Source organism: Sus scrofa, chromosome 2 (assembly GCF_054392235.1).
Source record: "Sus scrofa isolate SSC_HxYL_T2T_F1_AM1 chromosome 2, Sscrofa_HxYL_maternal_Yorkshire_Landrace_v2.0, whole genome shotgun sequence".
In the NCBI taxonomy this organism is placed as follows: Eukaryota; Metazoa; Chordata; class Mammalia; order Artiodactyla; family Suidae; genus Sus; species Sus scrofa.
In genome coordinates, this window is record NC_139384.1 from 86,645,757 (window position 1) to 86,666,680 (window position 20,924).

At 45.2% G+C, this 20,924-nt stretch overlaps 1 protein-coding gene across 8 annotated transcripts in view; it reads right to left on the minus strand.

Annotated features, from left to right (window-relative positions):
• TMPRSS9 (transmembrane serine protease 9) overlaps positions 1-20,924 on the minus strand; it is a 70,253-nt gene that overhangs the window by 39,730 nt on the left and 9,599 nt on the right. For all 8 annotated transcript variants that reach the window (XR_014837848.1, XR_014837847.1, XR_014837850.1 and 5 more), the window contains exon 2: positions 6,644-6,810. Coding sequence is in view for 4 of the 8 variants with exons in the window: in XM_085013426.1 (XP_084869552.1) it covers positions 6,644-6,785 (142 nt within the window). In the remaining 4 variants the exon portion in view is untranslated. The remainder of the gene's footprint in view (positions 1-6,643; positions 6,811-20,924) is intronic.

Consider the following 20,924-nt stretch of genomic DNA (forward strand, 5'->3'; position numbering starts at 1 on the left):
AAAAAAAAAAAACACAAACACGTGGAGACTAAACAATATGTTACTAAACACTGAAGAAAGAGGAAATTTAAAAATACATACAAGTAGGAGTTCCTGTCGTGGCTCAGTGGTTAACAAATCCAACTAGGAACCATGTTGTGGGTTCAATCCTTGGCCTTGCTCAGTGGGTTAAGGATCCGGTGTTGCTGTGAGCTGTGTTATAGGTCACAGACACGGCTCGGATCCCTCATTGCTGTGGCTCTGGCATAGGCTGGCAGCTACAGCTCCAATTATACCCCAGCCTGGGAACCTCCATATGCCAAGGGTGCGGCTGTAGAAAAGGCAAAAAGACAAAAAAAAAAATAAATAAAAATAAAAATACCTAGAAGTAAATGACCACAAAGACACAACAATCCAAAACCTATGGGATGCAGCAAAAGCAGTTCTAAGAAAATTTATAGTAATATAAGCCTACATCAGGAAATAAGAAAAATCTCAAATAAACAACTTTACACCTAGAGCAACTAGAGAAAGAAGAATAGACAAAACCCAACATTAGCAGAAGGAAAGAAACCATAAAGATCAAAGCAGAAATAAATGAAATAGAAACAAACAAACACAGAAGAGATCAATGAAACTAAAAGCTGGTTCTTTGAAAAGATCAACAAAATTGATAAACCCTTAGCCAGATTCATCAAGAAAAAGAAAGAGAGGGCTTAAAGTAATAAGATTAGAAATGAAAAGGGAGAAATTACAACAGACATCACAGAAATATAAAGGATCATAAAAGACTACTATAAGCAACTATATGCCAATAAAACAGACAACCTAGAAAAAAATGGACAAATTCTTAGAAATAGAATTTTCTAAGAATTTCTATTTTCCAAGACAAAATAGAAAAAGATGAACGGACCAATCACAAGTACTGAAATTGAAACTGTAATTAAAAAACTTCCAACAAAAAAAAATCCAGGACTAGATGGCTTCATAGGCAAATTCTATCAAAAATTTAAAGAAGAGTTAACACCTATCCTTCTGAAACTATTCCCAAAAAAAATTGCAGAGGAAGGAACACTTCCAAACTCATTCTATGAGGCCACCATCACCCTGATACTAAAACCAAACAAATATACCACACACAAAAAAAGAAAGAAAATTAGAGGCCAATATCACTGATGAACATAGATGCAAAATTCCTCAACAAAATCCTAGCAAACCCAATCCAGCAATACATTAAAAGGATTATACACCATGATCAAGTGGGATTTATGCCATGGATACAAGGATTTTTCAATAGCCACAAATCAATCAGTGTGGTATACCACATTAACAGATTGAAGAATAAAAATCATATGACCCTCTCAATAGATGCAGGAAAAGCTTTTGACAAAATCCAAGACCTATTTCTGATAGAAACCCTCCAGAAAGTGGGCATAGAGGGAACCGACCTCAACATAATAAAGGCCATATATGACGAACCCACAGCTAACATCATTCTCAATGGTGAAAAGTTGAAATAACTCCCGCTAAGATCAGGAACAAGATAAGGATGTCGGCTCTCACCACTACTATTCAACATAGTTTTGGAAGTCCTAGCTACAGCAATCAGAGAAGAAAGAGAAATAAAAGGAATCCAAATTGGATAGGAAAAGTAAACCTATCAACTGTTTGCAGATGACATGATACTATACCTAGAAAATCTTAAAGACGCTACCAGAATGGTGTAGGTCGCAGATGCAGCTTGGATCCCATGTTGCTGTAGGGTAGTTGTCCTCTGATGTAGGCCTGTGGCTACAGCTCCAATTAGACTCCTAGCCTGGGAAACTCCATATGCCATGGGTGTGGCCCTAGACAAGACCAAAAAAAAAGGGGGGGGGGCGGGATGGAGTGGGAATGCAGACCCCAGACAAATTACTAAGAGGATCTTGGACAAGGTGAGAGAGGAACCAAAATACATACACAATCTTCACCCTCCTTCCCACAGTGAAAATACCCCTAATCCTCCAGACAAAGAATATAGATATCAGACAGGTCATTTAGCAAAGATTGATCTAGTTTCCTCAGCAGGAATCTCCCCAAATTAAAATTCTACTGTCCTCTTTTTTTTTTTTTTTTTTTTTAAATGGACTCTCTACCCACAGATCCTTTCTAAGTCAGTCAGGCACAAAACTGAGTTCAGAGATGGGTTTCATGAAAGATCCAAGGATCCTGTGTCTCAGCCAGAAATCAGAGCCCATGCTCACAAGTCTTAGAGATCAATTTTACCAGAGACTTTAGAAAAATTACCAACAGGAGGCCTTAAAACTTTACCTTTGAACCTCAAAGGCTTTATTGGGAAGGGATGGAGGAAGTAGGCCAATCTTAAATGCAAGAGAATTGGCCAGAAAAAAGCAATGAATCTGAGGAATGAATGAGTATCCTAGGAGCTACATGTGTAGTCACAGACATCAATATTGCCTTTTCAATTAAGATTGGCTATAATTAATAGTCTCCCTGGAAATGCATCTCTATAATCTCTATAAAGAACAAGTAATAGAGAATGTATGCCACTCTCCATGGTGCTGATGAAATCACTGTCTCCCAGAACAAGGGCATTCTCCTCATCTGGAGAAGTCTGAGTTCAATCTCAATCTCTCTCTCCCTCTCTTTCTCTCTCTCTCTCCCTCTCTCCCTCCACTGACCCGCATAGCATGTGTGAGTCTTTGCTTTAATGTTCAAAAACCATGCATGATTTTCTTCACTGTTCCTTAACTGTACTGATGATTTCAAGTACATTTTATAGTTCTATCATATATCTAATACTACTATCATCTCTAGCCAATTCTTTTTGGTAAGTTTAGGGCATGTATTCCCTTCTCCCTCACTATCTCTATCTCAACCTATATATTTACAATAAATTTGAAAGAAGAAAAAAAAATTAAAGCTACTACCAGAAAACTTAGAGCTCTTCAATGAATTTGGTGAAGTTGCAAGATACAAAATTAATATATAGAAATAAACTGCACTGGGAGTTCCCTTCATGGCTCCGTGGTTAATAAACCCGACTACAATCCATGATGATATGGGTTCAATCTCTGGCCTCGCTCAGTGAGTTAAGTATCCTGCATTGCTGTGGCTGTGGCATAGCCCAGCTCCAATCTGACCCCTAGCCTGGGAACCTCCATATGCCACAAGTGTGGCCCTTAAAAAAAAATTGACTGCATTTCTATATACTAACAATGAAAGATCTGAATGAGAAATTAGGGAAATAATCCCATTTATGATCACATCAAAAAGAATAGAATACCTAGGAATAAACCTACCTAAAGAGACAAAAGATCTGTACTCTGAAAACTATAAGATGCTGATAAAATAAAGCAAAGATGACACAAACATTTGGAAAGATATACTATGCTTTTGGATTGGAAGAATCAATATTGTCAAAATGACTATACTGCCAAATGCAGTTTACAGATTCAATGCAATTCTTACCTAATTACCAATGACATTTTTCACAGAACTAGAACGAAATATTTTAGTTTGTTTGGATGCACCTAAGACCCAGGATAGCCAAACCCATCCTGAGGAAGTAAAATGGAGCTGGAGGAATCAGGCTCCCTGACTTCAGAGTATACTATGAAGCTACAGTCATCAAAACAGTATGGTACTGGCACAAAAAGAGAAATATAGATCAGTGGTACAGGTTAGAAAGCCCAGAATTAAACCCATGCACCAATGGTCAACTCATCTATGACAAAGGAGGCAGGAATATACAATGGAGAAAAGACAGTATCGTCAATAAGTGGTACTGGGAAAACTGGACAGCTATGTATAAAACAGTGAATTTAGAACACTCCCTAACAGCATACACAAAAATAAACTGAAAATGCATTAAAGACCTAAATATAAGACCAGATACTAAAAAACTCTTAGAAAAAAACATAGGCCAAATGCTCTCTGACATAAAACAAAGCAGTATCTTCTCAGATCCACCTCCTAGAGTTATGACAATAAGAACAAAAACAAAACAAATGGGACCTATTTAAACTGAAAAGGTTTTGCACTGCAAAGGAAACCCTAAACAAAACAAAAAGAAAACCCACAGAATGGGAGAAAATATTTGCAAATGAAGAGACTGACAAGGGATCAATCTCCAAAATACATAAAAACCTCCTGCAGCTCAATACAAAAAAACAAAAAACAAAACAAAAAAAACAGTCCCATCAAAATATGGGCAGAAGAGCTACAGACAATTCTCCGAAGACATACAGATGGCCAAAAAACTCATCAAAACTATCTAATTATTTGAGAAATGCAAATGAAAACTACTATGAGGTACCACCCTACCCAGCCAGAATGGCCATCATCAAAAAATCTACAAATGCTGGAGGAAGTGTGGAGAATAGGGAACCCTCCTAAACTGTTGGTGGGAATGTAAATTGGTCCAATTGCTACGGAAAATAGTATGGATAATCCTCAAAAAACTAAAAATAGAATTACCATTTGCTCCAGCAATCCCACTCCTGGGCATCTATCCAGAGAAAATCATGGTTCAAAAAGACACATGTACCCCAATCTTCATTGCAGCACTATAGCCAAGATATGGAAGCAACCTAAATGCCCATCGACAGAGGAGTGCATAAAGATGTGGTACATATACACAATGGAATATTACTCAGCCATAAAGAGGAATGAAATACCGGCATTTTCAGCAACATGGATGGACCTAGAAATTATCATGCTAAGTTAGTCAGACAGTGTGACACAAACGTCATATGCTACCACTTAAATGTGTAATCTTGAAAAAGGATACAATGAACTTATTTGCAGAACAGAAATTAACTCACTGACTGAAAAACTTTTGGCTACCAAAGAAGACAGGTTGTGGGGGTGGAGGGGGAGGGATGGGCTGGGGGTTTGGGATGTAAATGTTGTAAAATTGGGTTGTGATGATGGCTATACAACTATAAATATAATAAAATTCATTGGAAAAAAAAGATAAATAAATGTTAAGTGCTTCTTTAAAGCCTGCCTTGATTTCAGAGGACTTCCTGGAGATTATATCTAGGTGTTTTTCCAAAATGTACCTGACTTATATAATGGAGGTGTGAAATTGTCTCCTGCCTCTCCCTAGTGTGAGCACATGTGTGTGCGCACGTGAGCGCACGCGCGCGCACGCACACACCCACACACACCCACCCACACACACACACACACTTTCTGCACTTCCCCCCAGAGCCACCAGGGGGAGTCCATCAGCCATGCCAGGCTGTGAGCTATTCCAGATACATATCTATATGATACACACACACACACACACACACGACATTGCCAGATCCTTAACCCACTGCCACCAAATATTGGGGTAACCCACATTGGATGGCTAACTTATACTTTTGTTACCATCATCATTTCACACATGAAAGGTGACTTTCACATCCTGACACAGAACTAAGAAGCTTATCATCTCAGGAGCCTTGTCCAGAGCAGGGCTGCCCAGCTGGACTTCCTGTGATGACAGAAGGTTCTAGATCTGAGCCATCCCCTGAAGAAGCCACAAGCCACCCATGAAACATGGCTGGTGGAGACAGAGGAACTCAATTTTACCAGTTTTTTAATTTAAATGGATGAAGTCAGAGTTGCTGTTGTGGCTCAGTGGAAACAAATCTGACTAGCATCCATGAGGATGCAGGTTCCATCCCTGGCCTTGCTCAGTGGGTTAAGGATCTGGCGCTGCCGGGAGCTGTGGTGTAGGTAGGAGTCGAGGCTCAGATCTGGCGTTGTTGTGGCTGTGGTCTAGACTAGCATTGCTGTGAGCTATGGTGTAGGTCACAGACGTGGCTCGGATCTGATATTGCAGTGGCTATTATAGACCAGCAGTCACAGCTCCAGTTGGATCCCTAGCCTGGGAACCTCCATATGCCATGGGTGCAGTCCTTTAAAAAAAACAAAAGACCAAAAAAAAAAAAAATGGATGAAATCTAAGTAGTGCTGGGGCTCAGGGCTACTGTGCTGATAGTACTGGTATGGGACAGCCCTGGAACCCTGCACAGTCAGTAGAGGTCTGTGGATCCTTCTACCAAAATATCAAAAGAGCTTTCTTTGTGTGGGTGCTTGTTTTCTTTTCTTTTTGGCCGAGCCCATGGTGTGTGGAAGTTCCCAGGCCAGGGACAGAACCTGCGCCACAGCAGGGACCATGCTGGATCCTTAACCCACTGAGCTACCAGGGAACTCCTTTGTGTGTTTTTATTACTCAGCCCAACATCATTCATGATGGGTCATCATTTTGTATGTTCCACTGTAAACAATATGAACATACACTGGAAGCAAATATGGAATGGGAGCCACCGTTGACTGTGGGAGGCGGGAAAGTCAACTATGGTTAATTTCTTATACTTTCTACTACTTTTAAAATTTCTCAAGAGTTTTTAAAAAGTTTGTTTCCCTGTTGGTCTCCATTTTACCCCAGCTATGACTCTTCCTTAAGAACCCAGGCAATGGGACACCTGAAATACACAGGTATTACGTCAATGCCCATCTTGGAACTAAGTGCAGTCATACTCGGCAGCCAGCCCAATTGCTTTGCTCTTGGGGGGCCTTCATGGCCTGCCTGCCTGGCCCTTTGCTCTGGGACTTTCTGCAAGTCACCTGCTGTGTGGACCCCTGCAAGCCCATGGCCACTCACCCATGAGGACTCCCAGGGTGACAATGACGATGCTGGTGGCCACCACAGCTGAGAGGGCAGCCCAGGAGCATGTGACACCTGCAGTTTCGACATCCTTGGCTGCCCCGGGCACCAGCTGTAAGTCACTGGCGGTGGGCTCCATGGTTCCCAGACCCGGGAGCAGTGACCTGGAAACCAAGAGAAAAGAGACAGAGAAACAAGATCAGAGCAGGGGGGCGTTTAGTTTCTCTTCCCCTAAGCAAGGGTCTTCCTTGTGCAGACCTGACAGCCATCAACTGCACCCTAGGCATCAGAGGGTTCCACCCAAACAGTCAAAAAACAGATTCAACATGATTGCTGGCTGGACTGATGCAAATGGGCTCCCTGTGGGTCCCTTGCTGGAAAGAATATGCATGAGTTTCCTGCAGTTGCTGTAACAAGGCTTAAAGGAATACAGATTTATGACTTTATAGTACTGGAGGCAGAAGTCTAAATAATAGAGGTCTGGGAGTTTCTGCTGTCATACAGAAGGTTAAGGATCTGGCATTGCTGCAGCTATGGCACAGGTAGCAGCTGTGGCTTGGATTTGATCCCTGGCCTGGGAACTTCCACATGCTTCGGGTATGGCTGAAAGGAAAAAATAATTAATGAATAGAGGGCTGTGCTTCTTCTGGAGGTGGCTGTCTGCAAGCCACAGGTACAGCCGAAAAAGAGGGAGGGAGGGAGGAAGGAGTAATAGAGGGTTGTAGTGTTGTTGGGCAAGCCCCCCCAACCCCCACACCCCTGAAATCAACACTGCTGACACCTTGATCCAGGACATGCAGCCTTCAGACCGAGAGAATAAATGTCTGTTACTCAAGCTGCCCTCACTCTAGGTCCACAGTGTGTTCTGATTTTCTGTTTTCCCCTAACGTCCCTCTCCGTCTCCCACCCAGGATCCCCTGTGACATTCAGCTGTCAGACCTCCTCATGACCCCTCTGGGCTATGAATTTCTCACTTTGTGATGCCCGAGCAGTCTTAATATCTTGTGGAATGTCCATCTCTGGAGGTCCGTCTGGTGTTTCTCTCATGATGGGACCAGGGTGACATGGGGGTGTCTGCGGAATCCTCCCCACCAGGCCCCACCATCCACCACTCCACCTCCACTCTCGGGGTGTCCGCAGCAGCCTCATCCTCCAGAGAGCCCTCCTGACCTCTTGCACCCTTAGCTACAGACCCTCTTCTATGGCATTCATGGACCATCCTCTCTGCAACCAGCTCTTCCCCAAGATTCCACATTTGTCCACCTCCTCAGAAAATGCTCATCACAGAACACCCACAAGACACACAGACACTTGTGGGACCAATACACCCTGTGGGATAGTCCCCAGCATTGTGTTTGGGTTTCCAAGTTGGTTGAAAGAACACAAACCATTTTCTAAATGCATTGTGGCTGGCAACACAATCCCAGTGCGTACTGACCTCATCTTAAAGGTAAATGTTGAGTCCAAGGTCAGCTGGCCCCATGCCTTGTTTTTATAAATAGTTTTATTGAGACACAGATATGCCCATTTGGTGGCATCAGTGGTTCTCAGCTGGGAGCAATGTTGCCTGCTCTGGTGATACCTGGCGGAAGGGCTGTTCCCAGCATTTGAGGGGTGGGGGCCAGGGATGCTGCTCAACACCCACAGTGCCCAGGATGGCCTCCCACAGAGAACAATCCAGCTCAACATATTAGTGGTGCCAAGTCTGAGAAAACCAGGGTTATGTACATCTTTGGCCACCTTCATGATGCTGAGGTGGAGTTGGTTAATCAAGGCAGAGACAAATCTGACCTGCAAAGCTAAGCATACTTCCTCTCTGGCCCATTAGAAACATTTGCCCATTCTTGCATAAGGCTGTCCCCAGCTGATAGGTCACCACGAATGCTTTGATGTGCAAGAGGATTTGCAAATGTAAATGCCAGAGTTTGCCCCGGTGTCACCATGCAGGTGCTGGCAAAGTAGCCTTCTCCATCTGCTGCTGGGGGGGTGGTGGATTCACTCCAGGGTGGCACAGGAAATGTTGTACTGCAGTAAAGTGGTCCACTAAGCACAACTGGAATGCTTGCCAGCCTGAGAGGTGGAATGCACGCCATGGCAGACAGAACCAAGATGGCAGCCATGACCTGCCTCCTGAAGGTCCCCCTTCTGCCCCACCCCACCCTCCCCCAGGGTGAGCAGGCCTGTGACTTGCTTCTGATCCATAGACTAGGGCAAAGCTGATGGAATGGACCCAATTACCTGTACGGGGTGATATTCCATCAGATTATAGGGCTTGTCTTGGTGGGGGACCCCTCTCTCACTGGCTTTGCTGAGTTGTCTCCTTGGGGAGCTCCATGTGGCAGTGCTAACTGAGGCCTCTGGCCACTGGCCAGCAAGAGACTGAGGTCCTCGGTCCTGTGACCACAGGGAACCAAATTCAGTCCCCAAGCCTGTGAGACGGGAAGCAGATCCTTCTCCAGCTGAGATGTTGGATGAGATGGCAGCCCCAGCTGATAGCTTGATCGCACACTTGAAGGAGACCATGAACAGCAGATCCAGCAAAAGCTATTCCTGGGCTCCTGACTCACAAACACCAAGAGGTAATAGACTGCATGGATATAAGCCACTAAGCAGGTGGCATAGGAAGTGCATATGACACTCCTTCATCCATTAAATCCTACTTGAAAGTAAAATGTTGGCCTCAGGAAGTTCCCTCTGTGGCTCAGCGGTTAACGAACCCAATTAGGATCCATGAGGATGTGAGTTTGATCCCTGGCCTTGCTCAGTGGGTTAAGGATCCGGTGTTGACATGAGCTGTGGTGTAGGTCCCAGATGCGGCTCAGATCCCACATTGCTGTGGCCGTGGTGGAGGCCACCAGTTGTACCTCTGATTTGACCCCTAGCCTGGGAACTTCCATATGCCACAGATGTGGTCCTAAAAAGCAAAAAAAAAAAAAGGTGTGTGACTTAACAACTCTGGCCTCCAGCTCTCTCCCCTGCCGAATAGGCAGAATGCACCTCCTGATCTGGTGGACCTTTGTCTCTCCAGGGCCCAGGGACTTAGGACCTCAGATCCAAGGAAGCAGAGCTGAGAGGTGGGGATAGGCTGAGCTCCGGCACTTCCACCTCTGGAACAGCTCCATATCAAGAGCCAGCAAATTCATGTAAGGCAGCTGGTTTCCACCACATAAAACTCAGAGAGTCTGACATGTGTTAAGCCACACTCAGCTCCCTGCTGGAGAATTCTCTTATGTTCCTAAGACCTGAACAGACCTTTATGCCAAACCCAGCATGTTCTTAGCCTGCAGAAAAGCCTTTTTCTTTGGGGTGGGTGGGTGCAGAATCTCATCACCTCCCCTTCTGCCCCCGAGCCTGGGGAGGGTGCTTCATGCCTGTGGGAGGGAAATGATTCATACCTGGCCTCCGACACACTCTTCCCCATGTGAGCACCACAGAGAAGGCAGTGGGGGAGCAATCCTGCTCTATTTCCCCAGACAGGGGTCCACAAAGGTGCTCTCTCAGCCAAGTGCTTTTCTGGTGGGAGTGGAGCTACTTCGGAGGCCCACAGGGATGGGTGGCAGGCCTGGGTGGCAGATCTAATACAGGACACCTAGCGAAATGGATTTTAGATCAAGTAGATATAAAAAACCTTGTGATGGTTGATTCTGTGTGTCCCATGGGGCTAGGCCATGGTGCTGGAGTTTTGTCAAACATGATTCTAGAAGCTGCTGTGAGGATGTAATCAACATTTTTTTTTGGCCACATCTGTGGAGTGTGGAAGTTCCTAGGCCAGTGATTGAACCCAAGCCACTGCAGTGACAACTCCAGAGCCTTAACCTGCTCCACTACAAGGGAAATCCATAATTAACATTTAAATGAGTTGATGGTGAGTAAAGCAGATGGTCTCTCTAGTGTGGGTGGGCCATATCTAATCGGGTGAAGGCTTTAAGAGAAAAGACCAAGGTCCCCCCTAAGGGAGAGAGAATTCTATCTCCAGATGGCCTTGGAACTTGAGCTGCAACATCAATTTTTCCCTGGGTTTGCATCCTGCCCTGTAGATTTTGGATTTGCTAGCTCCAAGGATTATGAGCTAATTCCTTAAAATCTCTCAGTCTCTGTCTCTCTCCAGGCTACTGATTCTAGTTCTCTGGAGAACCCTGACTCTCTAATAGTCTTGTCTAAAATCTAGGAAATAGTTGTACTAAAAAAAGAAAGTATTTGTTATTTGTTTGAATTGCTTATATTTCTTGTTAAGCCTGGAATCCCATCCTAGGGCCCAGCCAAATGTCCCATCCTATCATGGTAACATGTCCCTGCTAGGAACAGCCACTTTGCGCCTCACTGCCACCATCCAGAGCTGGTGAGAAAGGGGAGCTGTGCTGGGGTGGCAGGGGTAGGGGGGCAAGTCTGTACAACACTTACCCCTTTATTCTTACACTTGAGCTGAATTGCCTTCTGAGGAGCCAGAGAATCTCTAAGAATCACTTGATGAAATGTTTTAGGGACAAAGACACCGAGATTCACTTCTGTGATTAGGGCTGGAAACTCAAATTTAGTATATGAGCTCACTGACCCCCCCACCCAAACACACACACTGTGTTCATTCAACCCCAGCCACCCCTGCCACCCCCAACCCCATGGGTTTTCTAAGGATTCCTGTGTTCTCTAAATTGTCTTGTCATCACCATCATTAGAGCACAGGAGGGCCCCTACTGCTATTTAGCATTGAATATAGAAGCACCATTCATTCCATTCCCATCAATCCGACGTTTACGCTGGGCCAGGCCTGGTTGTTCTGTGCTGGGTACCCAGCCCTGAATGAGACAGTTGCAATTCTCAGCTCATGGAGCGTAAATCTTAGTGACAGGGACCCAAGTAAATTAAAATGGCAGCTACAATAAAGGCTGGAAAGGAGAGATGTGTCTTTCCATGGGGCTTTTGAGTGTCTATAAGAAGGAAACTTTGACCTGGAGAGGGGGGTTAGGGGAGGCTTCCTGATGGAGAGATGAGTTAACTGAATTCTGAAGGATAAAGAAGAATCCAGTAAATTCCCATTGGAATCAACAGGTGTCCACATGCTAAGAACAAAATAGGTAAAATCCCTGTGGCAGGAGGGACCAAGTAAGGGTCATCTTCGAGGAAGTGTATCAGTCATCTACTGCTGCATAACAAATTGCCATAGATGTAGCCACTTAAAACAACACACACTCATTCATCCAGGTTTCCAAGCATCAGGATTCTGGCATGTTTTAGTGCTTCCTCTGCCCAGGGTCTCACTCAGCTGCAATCAAGGTGTTAGCTGCATTCTCATCTGAAGGCTCAACTGGGGAAGGATCCACTTCTGAGCTCCCTGTTGTTGACGGAATTTACTTCCTCGTGGTTGTAGGGCTGAGTCCCATTTTCCATCTGTCTATTGGCCAGGGGCTGCTCTCAGCACCAGAGAGCTGTTTAGTTTCAAGCAAATTTAGAACGCATTTCAAACTCCCATCTTGACTCTATCAATATCTTGCCAACACTTAGAGTGACCAACTGTCTCAGTCTTCCCGGGGCTTTCAGTCCCAGAAAAGTCCCACATCTCGGGAAACCCCTCAATTCCAGGCCAACAGAGGTAACGCCAAAACACAATCTGTCCAAAACTAAACTACTTTTCTTTCTCCAAAACTTCTCATCCACACAGTTGCCCAAGCCCTGAATTCTCACTTAACGTTGGCCCTCCATAGCCACAACTTCAACTAGGAGCTGACAGAAAATATTCAGGTGAAAAACAAAAACAAAAACAAAAACATTCCACAAAGTCCCAAAAAGCAAATCTTGAAATTGCCACATGCCTACAACTATTCACATAGCCTTTATATTCTAGTTATAGCTATTTACACAACATTTACATTGTACTAAGTATCATAAGTCATCTAGAGATGATATAAAGTATACAGGAGGATGTGCATAGGTTATGTGCAAATGCTCAGTCATTTTGTATAAGGGATTTGAGCAAATGCGGGTTTGGGTATTGGGGGCGAGTGGTTCTGAAACCATTCCCCTCAGATACTTAGGGACGAGTGAACTTATCCCCATCAGACTAATCCAGCACTAAGTCCTGCAGATTCTATACCCTGAGTTTTCTCTAGAACAGGTGTCACTCAACGTTTTCTGCAAAAAGGGCCAGAGAGGAAGCACTTTCAGCTTTGTAGTCCCACAGGCTGTGTTGTAACTACTCAACCCTGCTATGATGTCATGAAAGCAGCACTAGGTACATGAACACACATGAGAGTGTTTTCAAAAAAGAGGCAGGGAGTTCCCGTCGTGGCACAGTGGTTAACGAATCCGACTAGGAACCATGAGGTTGTGGGTTAGGTCCCTGCCCTTGCTCAGTGGGTTAACAATCCGGCGTTGCCGTGAGCTGTGGTGTAGGTTGCAGACGCGGCTCGGATCCCCCGTTGCTGTGGCTCTGGCGTAGGCCGGTGGCTGCAGCTCCGATTGAACCCCTAGCCTGGGAATCTCCATATGCCGCGGGAGCGGCCCAAGAAATAGCAACAACAACAAGAGACAAAAAAAAAAAAAAAAAAAAAAAAAGAGGCAGTGGAGGAGTTCCCATTGTGGCTCAGCAGTTAACGAACCTGACTAGCATCTGTGAGGTTGCAGGTTCGATCTCTGGCCTCACTCAGTGGGTTGAGGATCTGGCACTGCTGTGAGCTGTGGTGTAGGTCTTGGAGGCAGCCTGGATCCCACATTGCTGTGGCTGTGGCATAGGCTGGCAGCTACAGCTCCGATTGGACCCCTAGCCTGGGAACCTCCATATGCCTAAAAGAGACAAAAAGACAAAAAAAAAAAAAAAAAAAGAGGCAATGGGCCGTAGTGTGCTGACCCTTGATCTAGCACCCAGCACTTGTCTTTATCCACACTGCTTAGTACAAGCTGTCACCACCTCAAATTTGAATAGTTGCCAAGACTTGGTCCCCCCACTTCATAATCCACACTGGAGCCAGAGTGATTTTTTGCCAAGAAAACCCAGCTACTCCTCTGCTTTTAAAAAGTTGAACCCAATGGGTGAAGGGCAGAAAAACAAAGTAAAACAAAATCTGTCAAGAGAAAAACACCCTCATCCCAGGCTCTGCAGAATCCCCACGGATAAAAGCACGCTGAGAATAAGCTTGCAACCCAACAGTGCAAAACACACTAGAGGGAAAAAAAAAAACACTAACAGAAAGAGTCAGCAGACACAAGAAGGCAGTACCAGACATGTCTGAGTGAAGACATTCAGAACGTGAAACTATCCTAGATTATAGAACAGATCTGTTTGAAATTCTTTCAGACATAAAATAACGGAAACTATGAAAAATGATCTCATAAAAAAATGGGTACAACTTTTTAGAAAGTAGAAGTTCTAACACTGAAAATTATAGTCATTAGGATTAAATTCTCAGTAGATGAGTTAAACAACAGATGCAGGTCAATAAAGAATAAATGACTCAGGGAGTTTCCACTGTGGTGCAGCAGAAACCAATCCAACTAGGAGCCATGAGGTTGTGGGTTTGATCCCTGGCCTCACTTAGTGGGTTAACAATCTGGCATTGCCATGAGCTGTGGTGTAGGTCGCACATACAGCTGGGACCTGGTGTTGCTGTGGCTCTGGCCACTGTAGCTTCGATTAGACCCCTAGCCTGGGAACCTCTATATGCTGCTGGTGTGGCCCTAAAAAGCCAAGAAAAAAAGAATAAATGACTCAGGAGTTTCCACCGTGGCTCAGCACAAATGAACCCAACTAGTATCCATGAGGACACAAATTCAATCCCTGGCCTTGTTTGGTGGGTTAAGGATCTGGCATTGCTATGAGCTGTGGTATAGGTTGCAGACATGACTTGGATCCTGCGTGGCTGTGGCTGTGGCTGACAGCTGTGGCTCCAATTCAACCCCTATCCTGGGAACTTCCATATGCCAAGGCTGCAGTCCTAAAAAAAAAAAAAAAAAGAAAAGAAAGAATAAATGACTCAAAAGATAGATCTGTTACCCAGATTGCAGCAAGAGAAGAGTGGGAAAACTTGTGACAGAGGTTAATTGATACATAGCACAGATAGAACAGAAGGTACCACTCTATATCTTATAGGGGTTCCAGAAGGAGAAACTAGACAAGGGAGAGAGGCAATATTTTAAGAGAAATTAGCTGAGAATTTCCCAGAGTGGTTGAAAGACATGCATCCTCAGATCTGAAAAGCACTATGGGAGTTCCTGTAATGACTCAGTGGAAACAAGCCTGACTAGTATCCATGAGGACACAGGTTCGATCCCTGGCCTTGCTCAGTGGCTTAAGAATCCAGCTTTGTCCGTGAGCTGTGGTGTAAGTTGCAGATACAGCTCAGATCTGGCAGTTGCTGTGGCTGTGGTGTAGGCCAGTGGCTATAGCTCCGATTTGACACCTAGCCTGGGAACCTCCATATGCTGCAGGTATGGCCCTAAAAAGACTGAAAAAAAGAAAAAGGGCAAGAAAAGCACTATGATCTACAGAATAAAAACAGAGGAAAGATGATGGAAGTTATTAGAAAGAAAAGATAGGTTATTTACAACAGAAGGCTGATTAAGAGTGACATCAGGAGTTCCTGTCATGGCTCAGTGATTAACGAATCCAACTAGGAACCATGAGGTTTCGGGTTCAATCCCTGGCCTTGCTCAGTGGGTTAAGGATCCAGCATTGCCGTGAGCTGTGGTGTAGGTCGCAGATGCAGCTCGGATCCCGCGTTGCTGTGGCTGGGCATAGGTCAGTGGCTATAGCTCCGATTCGACCCCTAGCCTGGGAACCTCCATATGCCGCGGGAAGCGGCCCTAGAAAAGGAAAAAAAGAAGGAAAAAAAAGAGTGACATCAGATTTCTCATCAGAAATAAAAGAAATCGGAGTTCCCATCATGGCTCAGGGGTTAATGAATCTGACTAGCATCCATGAGGGCATGGGTTTGATCCCTGGCCTTGCTCAGTGGGTTGAGGATCTGGCCTTGCTGTGAGCTGTGGTGTAGGTCACAGACTCAGCTGAGATCCTGCATTGCTGTGGCTGTGGCATAGGCCAGCAGCTACAGCTCCAATTCAAATCCCAGTCTGGGAACCTCCATATGCTACCGGTGCGGCCCTAAAAGACAGAAAGACAGAAAGAAAGAAAGAAAGAAAAGAAATCAGAAGTGAGGGAAGAATATCTTCAGATTGGTGGGAGGGAATGGGTCAACCAACAATTATATGCATAAACCAACTTAGTCAAGGAAGAAAATGAAATTCAGACATTTCCAGGAAGAGACCGAGAACTTTACCACTAACAGACCTTCATTGAAAAAGCTACTGAAGAATGTATCTGGGGAAGAATAAAATTGAATTAAGAGGAAAAATGTGAGAAGTAGTTCTGTGAGTCCAGACACTGGTGTACATGTGGGAACATATAAAGAAGCTCTATGTATATAAAATACTAATAATGAGCAATGTGGGTGTACAAAAAACCAACGCTGAACTAGCACACAAGACAGAAGGGATGGTTGCAGTGAAAAGACATTAAGGTTCAAGAAAAAAAAAAGGAGAGACTATGGACAAATTCCACATTTGTTAAGTGTCTGTGATAACATTTTAAGGGTAACTTTAATAAGAGAATTAAAATGGATAAGTTCCCATAAGTAGAGTGAAAAAGATATGAAAGCAAGGAAAAGGGAGGAAAACAAAGAAAAAGAGAAAAAGTACAAAAGTACTAATCTTACAAGCTAAAAGAATTTATCAGGTAAGACTTTTTTTTTTAAGCTATTAAGTGCTTTAAGTGGTCTCTTGTAAAAAGCGAAAGTCACAAAATGGAAGAGATAAAAATTCTAAACTCATATGTACCACATAGCAAAATACGACACAAGTTTGTTTAAAGGACTTATATATTCTCGGCATTAGAGAACAAACTTACTTTTTCATACACACCTGGCCTATTTACAAAAATTAACCATGTAGTAGCCACAAAGCAAATATCAACAAAGCTCAATCTCAGACCACTTCTCTCACCACAGTGCAATTAAATCAGATCACTAGAAATAACAAGGAAATCACGATTGAAAATATAAAAATCACTTCTAATGAATTAATGATTCTAAGAAGTTATAGCTAAATTAATAAAATACTTAGAACTGATGATACTGGATATGCTTCACACCAAAATCCTGGATGCAGCCTTTATAGGCAAAGACACAGAGATAACCATCCATGTTATATCAAGTTGGACAGGCACTGATTTCAGTGCTGTAGTCACTGGGATCTTGATACTCTATGGAAAACACAAATCTCTGGGCCTAGCCCCCCAGCAGTGTTCATAGCATGGAGGTCAACCGCCAGGATCCTGGCATTCCCAGGAAGAGAAGCCCACGTCTTGGGTTTTTCTGTCCCAGAGCAAAACCTCATCTGTGCACCATGGGCCATCATGCCTGCCTTCTCTTAGTTTTTCCTTAAGCAGCAGCTGAGAAGGCAAATATATCAGGAAGAGAGAGGGGTGGGGATTCAAGGGGGGAGAGATATTCCTTATGGGAGTCATAACTTTGGGTTTGGGAGTTCCCTGGTGGCTCAGTGGGTTAAGGATCCAGTGTTGTCACTGCTGTAGCTTGGGTTTGGTCTCAGGCCCTGGCACTTCCACGTGCTGTGGACACAGTAAAAGAAAGAAAAAGAAAAAACTTTGGCTTTTGCCTCTGGTTCTGGGAAGTGATCTCTGGGAGACTGAGGTCCATCAATGACTTAGAATAAATCAGTTGTGCCCAGTGAAAGCCCCAGACCTTGGAGCCTGGGGCAGCTGTCTTGATTGGCAACAGTCTGTGCCTGTTGTCGCCTGTTGACCAGAAGGATGTGCCCTGACTGCACAGGAAGGGGATCAGAACTTCAGTTGATGACTTGATTCTCCCGATTCAATGGACTAATGTTTGTGTATTCCCCTGAATTTCTATTCCCTAACCCCCCACATGCTGCTATCTGGAGGTGGGCTCTTTGGGGGCAATTAGGTCATGAGGGTGGAGCTCCCTGAATGGGATTAGTGCCCTCATAAGGGAACCAGGATAGCTCCCTAGATCCTTCTACTACGTGAGAACACAGTAAGAAGACAGCCCTCTATGAACCAGGAAGCAGGCCTCACAGACACCAGACCTGCCAGTGCCTTGATTTTGCATTTCCAGCCTCCAGAACCATGAGAAATAATGTGTGTTGTATAGGATCCCCCAGTCTCAGTGTTCTGTGCTAACAGCCAGATGGGCCTCAGACAGCTGGACCCAGCCCTGTGAGTCTCTCTCTTTGGCTGATATTTTTTTCTTTTCTTTTGAGGTCCATACCTGCAGCATATGGAAACTCCCAGGCTAAGGGCTGAATAGGAGCCGCAGCTGCTGGCGCATGTCACAGCCACAGCAATGCCAGATCCTTAACCCACTGAGTAAGGCCAGGGATTGAACCCCGATCCTTACAGAGGCAAGGTCAGGTCCTTAGGCCACTGAGCCACAATGGCAACTCCTTTTTGGCTGATGTTAGTCCATAATCTTAATCCATCTGACTGTTACAACTTTTTTTTTTTTTTTTTTTTAGGGCAGTATCTGCAGCATGTTGAGGTTCCCAGGCTAATGGTAGAATCAGACCTGTAGCTGCCAGCCTTTGCCACAGCAACAACAGATTCGAGCTATATCTTGGACTTGAACCACAGCTCATGGCAACACCAGATCCTTAATCCACTGAGCGAGGTCAGGGATCAAACCTGCATCCCCATGGATACTAGTCAGATTTGTTTCCACTGAGCCACGATGGGAACTGCTGTTATGGTTAATCTTAAAGATGTAATTGTGATTGTGACAGCTCTTAGTGATTTCTGAGTCTTTCTAGTGAACTGTCAAACCCCAGGGTGGTTTGGGGAAAACACCCCACCCCATTAGTTTCCCGGGGCAGCTGTAACAACTGATACTTGTCATCTCCCAGTTCTGGAGGCCAGGAGTCAGAAGTCAGCAGATCAACAGGGCTAGCTCCCTCTGAGGCCAAGAGAGATCTGTTCCAGTCTCCCTCCTGGCTGCTGGGGGGTCACTGGTGATCTCTGATGTCCCTTGGCTTGTGGCTGTATCACTCCTTCTCTACTTCCATCTTCACACGGCCTTCTCCCCATGTGTGTCTGTGTCCAACTGTCCCCTTTTTATAAGGACACCAGCTATATTGGCTTCAGGCCCACCCTGATTTCCTTTTAACTTCACGACATCTGCAAAGACCATATTTCCAAATCAGGTCACCTTCTGAGGTGCTGGGGGTCAGGACTCTAATGCAAATTTCAAGGGAGGACACAGTTCATACGGAACATCCCTGAACTTGCAATTGGTGTCACAAGTAAGAGCAGGTCCTACGTGGGGACTGTGGCTGCTGACCCTGCAGTCAGCCCCCACGGCCTCATGAAGGATGAGTTGAAAAGAGAGAGTTCACACTAGGAGAACAGCTATCACCCCAAACCAGAAGATAGCAAGTGTCAGCAAGGAAGGAGAGGAACCAGATCCCTTGTGCACTTGTACTGGGAACGCAAAAGGGTGCAGATGACTAGAAAGCAGCCTGGAGGATCCTCAAAAAATTAAACATAGAACCATATGCTCCAGCACTTTCACTCTTTGGCATATGTACACCCCAAAGAATAGAAAACAGGGTCTCAAACAGATATTTGCACACCCATGTTCACAGCAGCATGATTCACAGTGGCTAATGGTAGAAACAACCCAAGTGTCCATTGATGGATGATGGGTAAAAACACGTGGTCCATCCATACAGAGGAATGTGATGCAGTCTTAAAAAATGGAGATTCTGACACCTGCTGCACCATGGATGGACCCTGAGGACGTGTTGCTCAGTGAGAGAAGCCAGAGGGACACATAATGTCTGATTCCACTCCCAGGAGGTCCCTAGAGGAGTCAGATCCACAGAGACAGGAAGGAGATGGTGGGGCAGAGGCTGGTGAGTCAGTGTTTCATGGGGACAGAGTCTCAGTTTGGGAAGATGGGAAAGTCCTAGAGATGATGCTGGGGATGGTCACAAGACAATGTGAATGTGCTTAATGCCACTGAGCTGTGCACTTGAAAATGGTGAAGATGGCAAATTTTACATTGTGTATAATTTACCGCACTAAAAACAGAAGGGAATTAAGAGAGAGAGGGGACCTGATACGTCCTGGAAACTGAGATGTGAGAAGGGAGAACTGTTCACAAACAGAAACATCCAGACGTGGAGGCCAAGATTGAGTACCTGTGAACAAATGAAGAGACTCAGGAGAGGCCAGGCCTCCTGCCAACCCAGCCCCAGCCCCACACACCAGTGCATTCGTGCCCTGGCCCGACCCCGGTGCGGCCTCCCCGAAGGGTAGAGAAACCTCATCCAGCCATTGGCAGGCCTGGTGGAGGGCAGATAAAAATCAGGCTCCAAAATCAGCCTTGGAACTAAGCAAAGCTCAGAAAAGGCAGAATGTTTGGTCTGAAACATTTGACAGTATTTCTAGGCACTTCCAAGAAATGGCTTTTTTTTTTTTTTTTTTTTTTTTGGATACTGTGGCAGGAAGGGTAATGCCTGGAAGACGTCTCCATCCTGGTCCTCGGATCTGTGGATGTGTCATCTCACGTGACAGGGAGACTTTTCTTTAAGGCCCCTGAGGTGGGGGTGACCCTGGATGCCCCGGGGGTCCAGTGTCATCACAAGGTCCTCATAAGAGGGAGGCAGGAGGGACAGAGGCAGAGAGAGACGGGAGATGCCACGCTGCTGGCTGTGAGGATGGAGGAAGGGATGCAGCACCTCTAGAAGGTGGAAGAGGCAGAAACCAACTCTTCCCTGGAGCCTCCACAGAGATCGGCCCTGCCCACGCCTGGGTTTAGCCCCATAGGCCCACTTGCTAATAGAGGCTCTCTGTGGGCCTTGCTACTCAGCGCTGACCCAGAAGAGAGCTGTGTGTTGAGTTGGGGCACTGGGCAGATCTTTTGTAGGATGAGCACCTTGACAATGGGCCTGCCCTTCCCCCACCATCCCCTCTCGTCAGGTAGAAGGAACGCAGATCACTGGAAGACCAAGGACCACATTATGGCTTCAACCCAATTCGTTCTCTAGCCCCGAGCAAAGCAGTGAACCTCTCAATGCTTCAGTTCCTGTCTGGTCCCTGATCAGTTTTGTTCCTTTGGTTCTAATTTTCTATGGCACATGAGTGACAACCTCTTTTGCATTCCTAGAATCCTTTTCTTTGGGGAAAGGCCCACCCTAGTCATGATGCCCCACCCAGCCGGCCCCCAGCCCTGCTAATTACAGTATTCGGTGTCCACCC